Here is a 15,897-nt window from a genome sequence, read left to right on the forward strand (position 1 = left end):
CCAAGGCCCCGGGGGAGGGGGCCAGCGGAAGCCGGGTCAGAGGAGGGAAGGCCGACGACGGGCTTCCTGCTGGAAGCCGCCATCTTCTCAGGGGGGTGGGGCTCGCGGAGGGGGAGGGGACAGAGGTGTGGCAGGGGACGTGCCAGGGGCTGAGGGGCCAAGGTCCAGGGTGGTGATGCCCCAGAGCCTCAGCCCCCCACCCAGCGGTCCTCAGCCTGTCCCCCCCCCTCAGGCAGGGGTCTGCATGAGGCCTCAGACGCCGGAAGGACCATAGAGGAGCGCGGGGTTCAATGGACACCCTGATGCCAACTACCCACTGCGAGGAAGAGGTTGGCAGGCCGCACGGGTTCTCCAAAATCCTTTTTTAATACATTCACGTGGGTTATACAAAGAGCTGCTCCCGAGGCCTGGCTCCTGGGAGGTGACAGCAGCATCGTGTAGTGTTTTCCAAGATCAGACCCAGGGCAGAGGGGGAGCCCACACCTGGCCCCCCGGGGCCTAAGGAAGAGTGTGGGGGAACGCCTGGGGTCAGGCCCCCAAACAGCACTGGAGCCACCCGCTGCCCCGTAGGCCACCGGGTTCTAGCCCCGGCTCTGCCGTGGACTCTCTGAGTCCTCGACCCTCTCTGGGCCTCAGTTTTCTCATCTGTGAAACGGGGCAGAGAGAGAGGCGTTTTCGTCGTCTCACCCTTGACTGAGCACCGTCGCGCACCTGACCGTGGGTCGGGCACAGGTAAGAGGGTGAAGCCAATGACACGGGAGCCTGGGCGGATCCCAGGCTTCCTTCGTCCCAGACAGCCCACGATTCCATGGGTATGAGAAGCAGGGGGTTTTATCTGGATGGGTGTTTCTTTCCCTCCATTTTTCTAGGGTGGAAAAAAAAAAATCCCTGCATGATAAGGACCAAAAGGAGAGTCTGGAACCAGTGTTATTGTGCAATGTGACACAGCTGAGAGAGAAGGAAACCGCTGAAGTCCAACCTCCCCCCTCCCCGCCCTCCCCGCGAGGTCCCCGAATCCACCTTCTTCCTTTAGTCACAGGATCTGCCACGGACTCGTGCAGCTCTGAGCGGATCCCATTCTCTTCCTAAGGCTCAGCTTCCCTCTCTGTGCAACGGGGAGGTGAAACTCAGTGGCTCTGCTCCACGGAGGGAGAGGAAAGGAGGGGATGGAGGGGCAAGAAACGGGGGCGCCCACCCAATCTGCAAAGGAGGGAATAAGGGAGCCTGAGGCCGAGATGGAGGAGATGCCCGTCTTCTCTCTCCCCGCCCGGGGGAGGAGCGGGTGCGTGTCCACAGCGCAGGATGCTCCTGGCTCTGTTCCGGCCACATGGGGCCCTAACAGCCTGTGGCCCCGGCCGCGGTCCAGCTCAGGCCCTGGACTCGGGCAGATGTGTGAGTCTGAACCTCAGTCCTGGCCTTTCTTGGCTGGAGGTCCGCGGAGAGAGACTTTCAGAGCCTCTTTTGTAAAACAGGATAAACTACCAACCTCAGGGAGTTGTCATAAAGAGGCAGGTGCAGGCGTGGGTTTGTCACCGCTGTCAGGCACGGTGCAAAACAGAACCCGATACCGAAGGTCCTAACTCCTGGCTCACCAGCCAGGGTGGGGCTGGGATGGAACAGGGGGCCTGGGGGGGGGAGTAGGGGGCTAGGGCAGTATTCGGGCCAGTGTGTGCCACGAGAGTGCCAAGGCGGGGAAGAGCCTGTCCTGGGCAGGAAACGGAACGGTCCAGTGCTGGGCCGGAGCCCAGGGAGACCACCTCTTAACTGGGCCTGCTGGAGCTGTCACAGCCCGCCTAATAGCACTGGATGCGAGCCGTGCTCAAGTGGCTCCAGCTCTCTTCCGGTCACAAGCTCTTTCTGTTCCAGAGAAGCTGAAAGTCATTATCAGAAGATGTGACAAACAGTCTGCTTGGAAACGTCTGAGACAAACCCTCTGGGTCTTGCAAGACCATCCGCACTCAGCCAGCTGGGGCTGCGGAGTTCTGGAGGCCTGGCTTCCACACCCCGCGTGGGCCCTGCACACTCTGCAACCCCCTCCCCGCCCAGACGGGGAGGTGCTGAGGGCAGGGATGTGTCTCGTTCCCCAGCATCCCTGATGCCCAGGCCCGGGTGTGGCCCAAAGCAGATGCCTGGCAAAGATTTCTTGATCCGATGGGTCGAACGTGCACTCGGTCACTCCTGAAACTGCCCAACTTCCGGCTTCCACAGCTGGACCACATGTGTGGCCGGGAAGCAGGCTGCCTGCTGATGCAGACGGACGCAGGGAAAGGAGCCCCGGGCTGGGATTTAGAGACCAGGGGTCTCGGACCCTGGCTCGCTGTGCGATCACGGGTCAGTCTCCCCCCTTTCTGTGCCTCTGGCTCCCCCACTGACCTGGAAGGGTCTCCTGGCTGAGCTGGTCCGCAGCCCCCAGCCTCTCTAGGCTTTGTACTGCTGGTTGAACTTCTGCCGGCGGACACAGCAGCAGGTGGCCAGCGTGGTAAGGAGGACAGCAGCCACCAGTGCGAACGTGAGGATGATGACGAGGTTGACGTTCTTGAGCCCCCCCTTCTCACAGTCCTCGGGCCGCACGTGGCTCAGGGACACTGCCTCCTGGGAGCCGAAATGGCAGGTCAGGTCCTGGGTGGCGTCCACGTCCACACGGCCCTGGTGCAGCTGGGCCGCCAGCCAGCCATTGCCACAGCAGCTGAGCGGATTCCCCTGCAGGTAGAGGCGCCGGAGGCTGGTCTCCAGGCCGCCCATGGCACTGCCTGGCAGGAGGCTGAAGCTGTTGTTTCTCAGGTCCAGCACCTCCAGGGACACGGCCTGCGTCCAGGCAGGCAGGCGGCTGAGGCGGTTCTCGGCCAGATTGAGCCGCTTGAGGCAGCTGAAGCAGGGCAGGTCCACCTGCAGGACAGCCAGCCCATTGCCCTGCAGGGCCAAGACCTCCAAGGAGCCCTCCAGGCCCGCCAAGGCCCCCGTGGCCACATCCAGCCCAGGGTTGGCGGAGAGGTCCAGCTCGGTCAGCGGCGTGTGCAGGAAGGCACCTGCCCGGAGCGTCTCCACTTTATTGTCCACCAGGTTCAGGAAGCGGAGCGAGGAGATACCAGAGAAGGCCACGCAGCCCGAGGGTCCAGGCTCACCTGGCCCCCCGCAGGGGCTGATCCGGTTCCCCTGCAGGTTGAGCCTCTGCAGGCTGGCCAGGCTGGCGAAGGCGTATGGGGGCAGGTCCCGCAGGGCGTTGTCCTGCAGCAGCAGCGTCCGCAGAGACCCCAGGGCCCCGGCGCCCAGCTCCAGCTTCTCCAGCGCATTGTGGCTGATGTCCAGGCGAACAAGGCAGGGCAGGGAGCCGGCCCCCCAGGCCCTGAAGGCCTGCAAGCAGTTCCGGCTGAGGTTCAGAAAGCGCAGCGAGGTCAGGTGCTCGAGAAAGCCCTCGGGGACGAGCTCGATCTCGTTGTAGCTCAAATCCAGATTCAAGAGCTGGGAGAGGGGCGGGGTGCTGGCGTTGCGGCCGGGGTTGGAGGCGGGCAAGGCTGCCCAGCCCTCGGAAGGCGCGTGGATGCCCTCGCCGCCCTGGGGCGGCCCCGCAGGCAGCCGGATGAGGTTGTTGGACACGTTCAGGTAAACGAGCCGCGGGAGGGAGGTCACGTCGGGGAAGTGGAGTAGTCTGTTCTCCCGAAGGTCGAGCCAGGCGAGCTGGTACTCGGCCGGGGGCTCGGGCGCTGTCTGAAAGGCCTCGATGCTGTTGCAGCTCAGGTCGAGGACCCGCAGCTGCTGGAGGCGGAAGTCCGAGATGCAGGTGAGGGAGTTCCTGGAGAGGTTGAGGTGCGCCAGGCGCGGCAGGGCCTCGAAGGCGCCGTCCTCAATGTCCATCAGCACGTTGCTGTGAAGGTCCAGCTGCTCGAGGGCCGGCGCACCCCGGAAGGTGTGGCGGGCCAGGCGCGTGAGGCTGTTCTCGGCCAGCGAGAGGGTCCGCAGGGCGGGCGCCTCCCCCAGCAGCTGCTCGGCCAGGCCGCTGTACAGGCTGTTCCCCGACAGGTCCAGCGCCGTCAGGTGCGGCAGGGGGCCCAGCCCCCCAGGGCCCAGCGCCATGCCCTGCGCCAGGCGGTTGTGGGCCAGGTTGAGGTGCTCCAGGTGGGGCAGGGCCTGGAACGCACCCGGGTGGAGGGAGCTGATCTCGTTGGCGCTCAGGTCCAGGCGGCGAAGCGCCACGTAGAAGCCCAGGGGCGAGGCCGGGATGCTCCGCAGCTGGTTCCCAGAGAGGTCGAGGGCCTCGATGTCCCTCGCGAGCATCGAGGGGACCTGGAGCAGCCCAAGGCCCTGGCACGAGGCCTCCTTGTCCACCTGGGGCGGGGGAGGGCAGGAAGGGCAGCGGGCGTTAGTGGGCGCAGCAGGAGGGGGACTCAGCTACGGGCCCCTGGGAAGAATGCGTTGAGCCCCCGGAGGGCCTGCCTAGGCCTCTCCGCTGCCCTCCCCATCCTTGTGGTTCCTCTGCCCCAGCGCTGTGGTCACCCCATGTCCAGAGGACCCCCCACCTCCACTCCCTCCCCCTGACTCTGGTACCCAGTCCATCAGGGAGCCGCTCAAGGAAGCTCTGAGGAGTAAAGAGACAGAGAGATGATAGACGGACAAACGAACTAACAAACACTGTGCCGACATTTACCCCTTTTATAGGAAACTAAGTCAGGAATCACCTAGGGTGACCCAGAGCCAGTGAGGAGCAGGGCCAAGCTGAGACCCAGGCCCCCTGGTTCCACAGCCCGAGTTCCTTCCATGAGCCCAGTGAGTTCAATTCACCCAGCTGGTGTTCGACTAGAACCTACTTTGGGAGACATGGCTCCGAAAGGGAGAAATATTATTTGCAAATCTTCAGGTTTGTTTGGGGGTGGTTTTTTTTTTTTTTTTGGTCTTTTTTTTTCAGGGCCACAGCCACGACATATGGAAGTTCCCAGGCTAGGGGTCAAATCAGAGCTGCAGCCGCCAGCCTACACCACAGCCACAGCCACGCCAGATCCAAGCCGCGTCTGCGACCTACACCACAGCTCATAGCAAGGCTGGATCCTTAACCCACTGAGTGAGGCCAGGGATCGAACCTACATCCTCATGGAGGCTGTTCAGATTCATTTCCACTGAGCCATGATGGGAACTCCCCATTTTCAGTTGTAATGTTGGCCTTTCATCCTCAGATCTCATCCAAGCCCTCACTCCATGGGGCAGAATTCTGGGTCCCACAGCCTGCCTTCCTCACTGAGGCTCCCCCCCACACAGCCTCTTTTCTGCTGTCGCTGCCCATGCCCCCCAGCCCCATGGGTGCCTCAACTTCCCGCCCAGATGGGCCCCTGGAGACAGGGTGGGGGGGCAGGGGATAGGATGACCACGGCCCCTACCCCCATTCTTTGATGACAAAACTGTGACTTTGCCGTTTGGGGCCCCTCAAATCACATCACCACTCTGGTTTCTTATCCAGAAAGCAGCGCATCCTTCCCCAGAGCCCATTCAGCATTCTACATTTATTTAGCATTTTCAGACCCTTGGTCTCACTAGATCGCAACAGCCCGCCCACTGAACCCGGCACCCTTCCCGCCCAAGAAACCCAAGCTCAGAGAGGAGAAGGGAGGTCCAGGGCACCCAGCTGGCGAGGAGCAGAGCTGGCTTTTGAACCCTGGTCTTTGAACAACAAAAGGCCCCACTTTTGTTTCTCTACCACGCGTGCCTCCAGGGGTTAGAATCCTTTCCATGCATGTGCCGTCTCCCTGTCTTTTCTAGGACGACCAGGAACCCCAGGCTTTCCCAGCAAAGGGTCTGCTTCCATAACCACCCGGCTGAGGCCCTCTCCTGCCCCCGCCTCTCTGTCGCCACTGACACTTTCTGCCCTACCTGCCAGCCAAATGCCCGGCAACTGCCCAGAGACGCCATTCTAACTGCGCTGCCCTTGGCTAAACCCCTTCAGGGTAAAGTCCAGGGTTCAAGGCTGTCTGTGGCTCCGGCTGACCAGTGCCCTCCCAACCCCCCAGCCCGGCCCACAGGCAGGGACTGCAGCTGCCCGCTGCCCACTGTGCCCGCCCACACCCACCTCTGGGCCTCCTCCTTGCTGTTCCCCTGCTGGTTATCTCCTTTCCAACCAGATCAGCCTGAGGAGCTCCGTGCTGAGCGCCAAGGCCTCCTCCACCCGCAGCCTTCCCTGACTGCTGGGCTCCTCTGGGCTCTCACAGCCCCTGTGCTTCCTCTTGCACAGCTTTGGCCCCTGAACTGGCTGTCTGCATGGGGACCTGCTAGACAGTGAGCTCGAGGCAAACAGGGACAGGTCTGACTGAGTGGATACCATGGAGCTGGCCCATAGAAAATGCTCTGCACTTTTTTTTTGTCTTTTTTTTTTTTTTTTTTTTTTTTTTTTAGGGCCGCACCTGCAGCCTATGGAAGTCTCCAGGCTAGGGGTCAAATTGGAGCTGCAGCTGCGGGCCTACAGCACAGCCACAGCCACACCAGATCCGAGCCGTGTCTGTGACCTATACCTCAGCTCATGGCAACGCCAGATCCTTAACCCACTGAGCGAGGTCAAGGACCAAACCCGCGTCCTCATGGATGCTAGTCAGGTTGGTGACCGCTGAGCCACGATGGGAGCGCCACTCTGTACTTTTTGTTTTTTCGGCATGTTTTCCTAATGAATGAAGAGGCTCAGACATGGGCTTGTAAAGATCTAATGGACTGATCCTCACTTTTCCCAAAGGAAAGGAAAGACATGACCCATCTAATCAGACTGGAGTCAAAGACCAACCGTCAGCACAAAAAGGGTCCAGCCCACCCACTTCCCAGGTCGGGAGACAGAGCCTGGAGATGGCGGTGCCCTGTGCGAGGTCACAGTGACTCAGCGGCTGAGGCCACGGGACAGGAACACCAGCCTGGGTGTTCCCTGCCTGGCCCAGCTCCGGGCTTCCTTCCCGGGGCCCCGAGGTGAGAAGCGGGGAGGAACGGGCTGCCCTCCATCAGGCAGGTGTGATTCTTCCAACTCCATGCTGCCTAGTGACTGGCCCTACTCCGAGTCTGGGGACACTCCTGCAGTTGGACATGCGTGCCGGGCCTGCCTGGCATCTTGCCCCTCCCTCCCTCACTACTTCCCTGCCAGCTGGGGCCACTGGGCATAGCCTCCCCATCGCTATATCCTCAGCTCCCTGGACCTTCCTGATTAAAGAGGAGACAGCAAAATTAACACAAGCACAATGACCATCACAAAGCAGGGCGCACCGGCTCTGAGCCAGGCTTGTGCCAAGGGCACGGACCCCTGGACTCATTGAATTTTCCTGAGCATCATATGCCCCACGGTATCCCCTGAGGAACTTGAGGCTCGAGGGGGTGGCCATCTCAGATCAGCTCGGATGGTCAGAGGCTCCAAACTGCCACTGGGAATTCCTTTTCCTTTTGGTGGCAGCCGAGTTCGACCACCTGGCCCTCAGGCGGTCAAGCACCCAGACGGATTCCTTCAGCCCCAGTAACTAACACCAGCCACCATTTCCTGACTAGTTATGGTGGGTGGGGGTGCTTATCCTATAGGCGAGCCCACACCCCACGGATGCTCAGTCTCCCTAGGCACCAGCCCTCGAGAGCTGAGCCAGGACACAAAGCTGGCCAAGCCCAGGGCCTAAGTCTTGCTTTCTGCCCAGTGCTCTGACCCAGAGGCCCAGAGGGGGCACTGCTGGGAGGCTGGGTTGCACGAGGCTGCCCAGGTCTCTGGTCCAGTTTGGGAAGGCACCTGAAGGCCAAGGCAGTTCCCGGAACCCCACCTGTAGGGCACCCAATGCACCCTGAGCTCCGAGCCCCCAGCATGAGGGAGGCCCTCGACCTCTCTGAGCCTGTCGCCCCAAGCGGAACACAGGGCTGCAGCTGGTGACGTCTGAGGCCCTCTCTGCCTGTCAGTCTGAGTTCCGGGAATTCCAGAAGGGCGCTGAGGAACAAGAAGTGAGGCAGCAACAGCAGGACACGGCCTACCCCAGGGGAGGGCTGCCGGGCTCTGGCGATGAGTGCATCCAGAGCCTCCACCCTGTGTCATGAGCTTCCAGTCCCAGGTCCACGTGGGGCTGTTGGAGGGCCTGTCCCTGCCCCAGTCTGAGCTCTAGACCCGACCTCAGTGACCGCTCAGACTTCCAAGTGAACCCAGATGGTCCCTCTTCTCTGGACCCCACAGGGTCACAGGAACGTCAGGGCTGGTCTCCCTGCCTCCAGGCAGGAAAATGCAACTAAGCGAACCAAACCTGGCCGCTGCCCTTGGGAAGCTTTTGGTCTGGTGGCTGAGACAGGCATGGACCCACTCACCAACTACCCCAAGTGCTCGATGTTGAGAGAGCGGGGAGCCCAGAAAAGAGAACAGACAGAAGCTGGGCAGCCGGGAGGGGTCGGGGGAGGCTTCCTGGAGGAGGCAGTATTTGACCTGGGCCGTAACAAGTGTGAGACAGCGCAGCAGGGATGTGGCAGATGGGTCCCGCTTAAGGAGCCCAGTGAGAGGAGGGGATCTGTCCCCAGGAGGGACTCAGTACAGAAGATCCCCTCCCAGCTGGCCCGCCCCCAAGTTCCCCACCCATATACATACGCTTCATCACCTAGCTGGACCCATGGCCCTATGGGGCAGCTTGAGGGACCAGAGTCCAAAATCAGCCCTAGTTGAGTGACCCTGGACGAGTTACCCAACTTCTCCAACCCTCGGCTTCTAATTCTATAAAATGGGAATAATGTCACTATCCCTGGCAGGGGTAACAGCAAACAAGGCGCTTAAACCTTCCCGTGGGTGCTCATCAAATGCAAGGTTTAAAGGCATTAAATGCCTCTGGCTGCTGGGGCTGGGGCAGTGGGATGCCCTTGAGAGGGTGGGGGGAGCGCTCTGCTCTCTTACCTTCTTACAGGGCACCTTGTCTCGGTGTTGGGAGCTAGCCAGGCCCAGGGTCAGCATGGCCAGGAGCAGCAGGATCTGGTGGCTCATGGCTCTGCATGGAGAGGAAGAAAGGTGAACGCCGGTAAGACCGCAGGCTCCTTCGGGCCCCCACCGCTCCATCCTGCCGGTGCTCCGGGAGCCCCAGGCCACAGCCAGACTGAAGGTGCCGCAAAGGGGTGGGAAGTGGGCCTGCAGCTGACCACAGAGGGCCTCCAATGTCGGCCAGGGAGCTAGGCCATCACCCTGGACTTTTAGCAGTGGGTGACATGGTCAGATTTGGGTTTCAAAAGACCCCACGTGGCGGAAGACATCCTGGAGGGGATGAGCAGGAGGCAGAGGGACCCTCAGGGCTGCCCTGGGCCAAGCTCCTGGCGGGGGCGGGAGGGGGGGGGAGGAGGTCAAGAGCTGCGCTTCTGGCTCCATTTCCACCCAGGCTACTCGCAGGTGCCCCCAGCCGAGCTCTTCAAGCCCCAGACAGAATTCCTCAATCCCCCCACCCGCAGACTTTTTCTTTGGCCCATTTTCTTTTGATTTTCTGACTCGCGAGTCCCTGCTATTGTTTGAAGGCCGGACCCGAAGCCTTGACAGGAAGCCCCACCAGGAGGCCTGCCCTGCCCCCAGCACCGTGGCCGTGGCCGTGGACTTCCCCAGGAACAGGCTGCCAGAACTTAACTTTCACTGACACCGCCGGCTGCTCAGTGGGACACCCAGGCCTGCTGGGCCAGCCCTTCTCTCTGATGAACCGCTCGGCAGGGGGTTGAGGGGCCCACAGGGGCCTCAGCAGGCTCACCTCCTGCTTCTGCTAGGGACTCACTCACTGAGAATCTGGGCCAGATGCTAGGAATACACAGCTCAGTCCATCAATTTCATTCATTCATTCATTCATTCACATGTTTACTGAACACCTCCTCATGTCCGGCTCTGCACTGGGAATTGAGGACACAAACAAAGGCACACAAGTGACCATAATACATACAAAACATTAACAAGGAGAGACACATAAGCTGTCCGAGAGCCCTGGACTCAACTGCCCACACCAGACGGCTTCCTCCTCTCCTCCACTTAACTGGCTGTGTGACTTTGGACAAGTGTCTTCACCTCTCTGAGCCTTGGTGACCTCTTCTGAGGTTCAGGCCCACCTCGCCAAGTTCTGTTAAAGATCAAATGAGACATACTCTATGCAAGGGTCACTTCCAGAGCCCTCACTAAGCACCAGGCCCTCTTCTAGACTCTTCACATGTACGAATTCATGGCATCCTTACACTAATTCAATGACTTGGGTCCGTGGTTGTCCTTCCCAGTGTGCAGAGGGGAGAACTGAGGCTCAGAGAACTTGAGCAACACGCCCAAGGTCACACAGCGAACCAGGGGCAGGCCCAGGAAGTCTGGCGCCCGGGTCTGTGCCCTCAACCTCTACTCTCTAAGGCCTCCTGCAGGTGTTCGATGAAGAAGTACTGAATTGCGTCTCCGAGGGACGCTTGAGAAGAAGAGGCGTTTAGAGACTCTTTAAGGGCTGAGTCTTCTCTGTCAGAACCACAAGCATTCTTGCTATGAATTTTACCTGAAGGCGGGTGCTCTGAGGTCCTTTCTTGCTCAAATAGGCAAAGGCCCCGGTGGTGACTTTGAAGCCCTGAGCGTCACCTGGAAATGTCGTTCTGCTGTTTAAGAGGCAGAACATCTCCGAACACCATTGTGCTCAGAATTGAGTGGAAACCCCTCTGCCGGGCCTTCGAGACCCTTGGGGAGCTGGCCCTGCCCAGCCAGCTCGGTGCTCCAGCTTCATTTCTCACTGTGCCCTCTCCCGCTCTGGGTCCTGGAAGCCGCCTATTTCCTTCAGCTCTCTGAGCACCTCTTCATTGCCCCAGACCTTCACTTCCTCCCCTCTCTTGTGCGCAATCCCTCCTCATCCTTTGGGTCTTAACTTGGACGTCACCTCCTCCAAGAAGCCTTCTTGAGTTCGCCACGTCCGGGCCACGTTTTGGCCCCTCCTCCAGCACTGAGCCCTCCGTGGCTCCCGGAGCCCACCCCCAGCCCCCAACATGGGAAGTGCCCCCAGGCAGAGGGGCCTCTCTCTGCTCTGGGACCCATCTCACTCGCTCCCTCCAGCGGGCAGGCTGGGGAAGGTATGAGAAGGGACACAAGGCATCGCTGGGGTGACACGGCGGCGACCTGGCGAGAATGGTTGTTCTGAGGTCCCCTTCCTGTCACACTCCTTCCCGGCGGCTCTGTCTGCTCTCCTTAAAAAGTATTCCGCGGCTCTGCCTCCCTCCCCCATCACTGCCGCAGACTGAGCACCTCCAGGACCCTGGGCCTTGACCCCAGCAACACCCCGTTTCCAGCCCGACCTCTTTCAGTCTGTCCCACACAAAGCAGCCGGAGCGATGCCTTAAGTCATGTCTCAGATCACGAAGCTCACTGCTTGAAAACCTCCCACAAAATCCAGGCTCTCCACACAGTCTCCTCTCTCCCGTCTACCCTCTGCCCTTCTCTCACCCACTTCTGGCTTTCGTGCCATTCCTCAAACCCAGCAAGTGCATTCCTGCCTCAGGGCCTTTGCCCTTGCTGCTCCCTCCACCTGGAAGGCCCTTCCCAGATCTGCACATGTCTCACTGTTTTCCTCGCATGGATCATTTCCACTTACTTCTTATTCTATGAGATCAGGGGTCTGTGAGGCAGTGCTCACTAAAGATCTATGGGACAATTAGCAAAGCCAGGGTTAGGCGTGCATGGCAAAGGGCGGAGTGGGAAGTGCAAGAAACGAACAAGGAAGGACCTGGAGCAGTTGGGAACTTGAGGGCATCGCTGCCCAAAGGGGCCCTCCTTTTCCCCTCCTCTGCCTAATTCCACCCTAGCCCCAAGGCGGGCATCTGAGCATCCAGGAGGGACCCTCCCTGCAGCAGGTGGAACTCCGCCCTGCCATCTGACAGAGAGAGAAGGCCCGTGGCTGCGGGCACCCTTCAGCAGCGCCCAAGACACAGTGCCTAGAATCTGAAGGCTCAGAGGGAGGACTGGGATCCCTGAGACCCAGGCTCCCATCCAGCCTCTACTGCTCACCAGCCCTGCTCCCTGGGCCAAGTCCCTTCACGTTTCAGTGCCTCAGTGTCCCATCTGCAGGGCAAGGAGCCTGGTTCCTGTTTTGCCACCATTTGCTGCCAATGGTTGTGATAATCAAGCCGAGAATGGCTGTGAAGATGCCCTGGACACATATTGTGTCTCCCGGCGGGGACAAACCCTCGGGCTGAGCCGCCCAGACAAGGAGAGAAGGGCTGAAGGGGAGACCCCAAGCCTGAAGACAAGTGGCCCAGGAGAGAGGAGGCAGGGGACATCCTAGAAGCCTGAACTGAGAGAGAGAGAGAGAGAGAGAGAGACACGAGGGGGAGAAATGGGGTGGGGGCGATGCCTAATACCACACTAAGCCCACCCCTACTGTTTAAGGACGTTAGACACTCCTCTAAGCACGTGACCCATATCATTTCATTTCATTCTCACAACTCCAATGAAGTAGTTACTACAATTTCCATTTTACAGATGAGAACACTGAGGCTCAGAAAGGCAAAGTGACTTACCCCACAGTTACCCAGCTCATAAGCCTGATGGGATTCAGCCCAGGCCTACATGGCCCCAAGGCTGTGTTTTCTCCAGCCCCCACAGTATCTGCCCATGAGGAAAACCAGGCTCAGAGAGGTGACTTACCCAAAGTCACACAGGCAGGAAATGGCAGAATCGGGAGCAGAATCCAGTCTGTCTGCCTCCAGAGCAAATGGTTCCACAACACCAGGCCCAGATCTCACTCCCCAACCCCCTCTAATGATCCTCTAACCTCAACACACACACACACACACACACACACACACACACAGGCTCATAGGGCTGGGCTCTGGGACACGCCCCTCCCACCTCTCAGCTCCCATCACCAGCAGAGTGGGGTCCTGGGAGAGCTGCTGCTGTCGGTCCCACCAGGCAGTGAATCACTAAGGGCAAGGCCCATTCTGGAGACATGTGCAACCCACGGGGGAATTAGACCTTAACCCAAAGGAATGTGGCTGTGATGGCGGAATTTCAGGCAGCTGAGGGTGGGGGCGGGGGTCCCTCACATCCTACCACCCAGGAAGACGGCTGGCTGCGGAGCCCCTTGGAGAGAGGTGGGTGCCCCGCCCCCCCCACCGCCCCCCACATCCCAGAGACAGGCAGGCTATCTGGTGCGGTGGAATGGGAAGACCACGTCCGGCCAGGGTCAGAGGGTGGGCAGAGGCCGGGATGCGAACCCTGAACCTCCCCGGACTCGCCGTGTGTTCCCTGGGCAAGGGCCGGCCTTTCTGCAGTTGTTTTCCCATCTGTCAAATGGGACCGCCAGCCTCGTCGTCCTTCGCGGGACAGATCTGCTGAGCTAGGAGCCTCGGAGACGTCAGGGGCCGAGGGAGGTTCAACCCTGGCTCCACACGCGACGCAGGGGACCGCGACAGGAGGGGTCTGTTGGGGATCAGCGTCTGGGTGGACTTGCCCCAGCTCAGCTCCGCGCCCTGGGCTCCAGAGGGGCGCGGGACCGCGGGTTCCCCGAGGGCCAGCCTCGCCCGCCGGGCGGCTCCTACCTGGCTCAGCGCGGCCGCCGCTCCTCTCCCGGGCAGCCCCGGCACATTTTGCGCGAACCCGCCCGCCCCCCGCCCCCCGGTTCCACCCCGCGCCAGACCCCGGGGTCACGGCCCGAGGAGGTGCACAGCCAGTCCACCGCCCCACGGGAGCCCGACCCGCGAGGGGGCGGCTCGGGCTCCAATTTAAATAGCTCTCCCGCCGACCCGCCCCACCACGCCCCCCCCCTCGGGCCAGCCGCGGGGTCCTAGCGCCCGCCCGGCGCGCCCCCTGTGACTCGGTTTATCCGGACCCCGCCAGCGGGTGAAGCATTTTCCAGAAGCTGAAACCCGGCCGGGGAGGGGGCGGGTCGAGGGGGGCGGGATCCGAGGGCGGGGAGGGAGAGAGGTCTCTGAGGAAGCGCAGACCGAGAGAGGCCGAGCCGGGCCACCACCGCACGTGCAGGTCGGGGCCCCGCGGGGTCCGGTGGGGCGGGTGGCTCTGGGAGCCGCAGGTCCGCAGAGGAAATCCGCCCTGGCCCCGATTTCCCCCGGCCCGGTAGGCGCCGCAGCACTGAGGGGGGAGCACACAGGAGAGGTGCCGGCAGCGCCGAAGGCGGAAGGAAATGACCTTTCACTGGCCCTGGGGTGGCCGCAGAGGGGGTTCCCCACACCGCAGCCACCACCCCCCACCCCCGGAGATCCAGGCCCGTCACTTCTCCTCTCTGGATGGTGCTCTAGGGCCTAGATCCGTCCTCCTCCTCCCCTTCTCCCGGTTCTGTGAAAAGGTGTCACCAAAGTCCCCAGAATCCAGATGGAGAAACAGGCCAGGGAGGGGCATGGCGAGGATAAATAAAAACCAGTGCCAGGGTCTAGTAAGGTCCCCATTTCTGTCTGGGGAAACTGAGTCCAGCGAGGTTAAATGGCTTATGCGAAGTCACACGGACTCTAAGAGACAGGGATTTCAACCCAGTCTGTCCCCAAAGCTAAGGCCAGGCCAAAGTGGGGGCCTTTTCCAGGCACCATCTTTCTCAGGTTGGCTCAGAGCGCTGTGCAAAAGCAGCCCCAGTGGCATCATTCTTTTACACCAGAAGCTGAGAGTCATCTTCCCCAAAGCCACCCCCTCTCCTACAGGCCATGGCCCTACCAAATCTAGCTATCCTGCCCTGCTGGGTCAGGCCCCCGGGGTAGGGGTGCCTAGGGGCGGAGGGGCACAGCTGTTCTCCAGACCTAGTTCCAAGGGCAGAAGAGAAATTGTCTTCCTCGATGTCTCGCTTCCCTGATGGTCACAGCCCTGAGGGTGGCACAGGTGCCCCACTTTACAGATGGGAAGTTGGCCACCCAAAGCCTTGTGGTAAATCGGGGTGAAGCTGGACTTAGAACCTGAGGTCCCTGAACTCTAGATGGCAGCTGCCTTTCGTTGTCGCCCCCCCCCCCAATCTGGCTTAATGTGGGGGACAAGCCTGGGAAGATGGGCACAGCCCAGAGCAGGGCATCTGTGATAGCTGGGAGGGGCCTGAGCTGCAATGAGGGCCAGGGTAGAAAAGGTCGCAGGACCTGGGAAGGGTGCACCCCCCCCCAACCCACAGCCCCTGGGAACCTCAGATCTAGGCTGAGGGAGGGCCCCTCTGGCCTTTGCAACCCTCTCTCTGGGCTTTAGTGCTCTTCTGGTCAAAGGAAACCTCAGTTTCCCCATCTGTAAAGTGGGTAAGATGGTAGCTTCTTCCCTGGTACTAAGAATAGTCCCAGAACTAAGAATAACGGACCTCTCGCTGTCTTTATTGCAGCGAGATTCCTCTGCCACACCCTGGAGGCTTCCTTTTCCAGATCCTTGTCCAAGGGAAGCACTTCGCGGTAGTCCTGCAGCGCGGTCAGAGCATGGCTGAGTTGGAGTCGACAATTCCCGGCCTCTCGGGCCCAACCCACCCCCTGCCCCCCAGCCCATCAGCGCCACCTCACTCTCCTCTGAGCTGCTGCCAAGCAGAAACCACTGGGCTGGTGCAGAGCTTTAGCTGGGGTAGGGCGGGGCAGGGGCTCTGGGGGAGCAACCGCCTCCCCGCACTGCCCCCGCCCCCCAGGGCCTGTGGTTGTGGTTAGTCAGTTCACAGAGGTCCACCTCACTCAGTGCCTGGATGGGGCTCCCCAAGAGTTGGAGACAGATGGGCAACCAAGCGTACCTACCCGCTGCAGATGCCTCTTGGGACTGGGGGCTGAAAGCGGGAACCCCACGTGCTCAGCGCCCCTTCCTTTATCTCTTCGCTTCTTCAGCAGTCAGGTTGCTGTGTGACTTTCAGCAGGTTGCTTGATCTTTCTGACCTCGGTTTGCAGATCTGCAACGTGAAACTCATAATAGCACCTGCTTCCCAGCTTGCTGGGGAGGCGAGATGCAGCAACGAGCATAATAAATACCTCGTCCGGGGCCTGGCCTGTGGT

At 60.7% G+C, this 15,897-nt stretch overlaps 1 protein-coding gene across 5 annotated transcripts; it reads right to left on the reverse strand.

Moving 5' to 3' along the window:
• Nucleotides 1–347: 347 nt before the first annotated feature.
• On the reverse strand, nucleotides 348–13,646 carry LRRC32 (leucine rich repeat containing 32). Of its 5 annotated transcripts, none has more exons than XM_047752440.1 (3): nucleotides 13,489–13,646; nucleotides 8,861–8,951; nucleotides 348–4,323 (listed from the first exon to the last, which is right to left on the reverse strand). In XM_047752440.1, the coding sequence occupies exons 2-3, from the start codon at nucleotides 8,945–8,947 to the stop codon at nucleotides 2,419–2,421; spliced, it is 1,992 nt and encodes a 663-aa protein (XP_047608396.1). In that variant the 5' UTR covers nucleotides 8,948–8,951; nucleotides 13,489–13,646; the 3' UTR covers nucleotides 348–2,418. The 5 variants fall into 5 exon arrangements, with proteins under 5 accessions (XP_047608396.1, XP_047608397.1, XP_047608399.1 ...); XM_047752441.1 differs by lacking the exon at nucleotides 13,489–13,646 and adding an exon at nucleotides 12,593–13,471; XM_047752443.1 differs by lacking the exon at nucleotides 13,489–13,646 and adding an exon at nucleotides 10,461–12,573.
• Between the last annotated feature and the right edge of the window lie 2,251 nt (nucleotides 13,647–15,897).

The sequence above is a fragment of the Phacochoerus africanus genome, chromosome 11, assembly GCF_016906955.1.
Source record: "Phacochoerus africanus isolate WHEZ1 chromosome 11, ROS_Pafr_v1, whole genome shotgun sequence".
Lineage (NCBI taxonomy): Eukaryota > Metazoa > Chordata > Mammalia > Artiodactyla > Suidae > Phacochoerus > Phacochoerus africanus.

Excerpts from the sequence above, each read along its gene's own strand:
- LRRC32 (XM_047752439.1), bottom strand. The coding sequence starts at position 9,773 with ATGAATGAAATTGATGGACTGAGCTGTGTATTCCTAGCATCTGGCCCA. Across the intron at positions 8,952-9,717 it reads GCATCTGGCCCAGATTCTCA|AGCCATGAGCCACCAGATCC; the intron begins GTGAGTGAGTCC and ends CTCTCCATGCAG. Across the intron at positions 4,324-8,860 it reads ACAAGGTGCCCTGTAAGAAG|GTGGACAAGGAGGCCTCGTG; the intron begins GTAAGAGAGCAG and ends CCCCCGCCCCAG.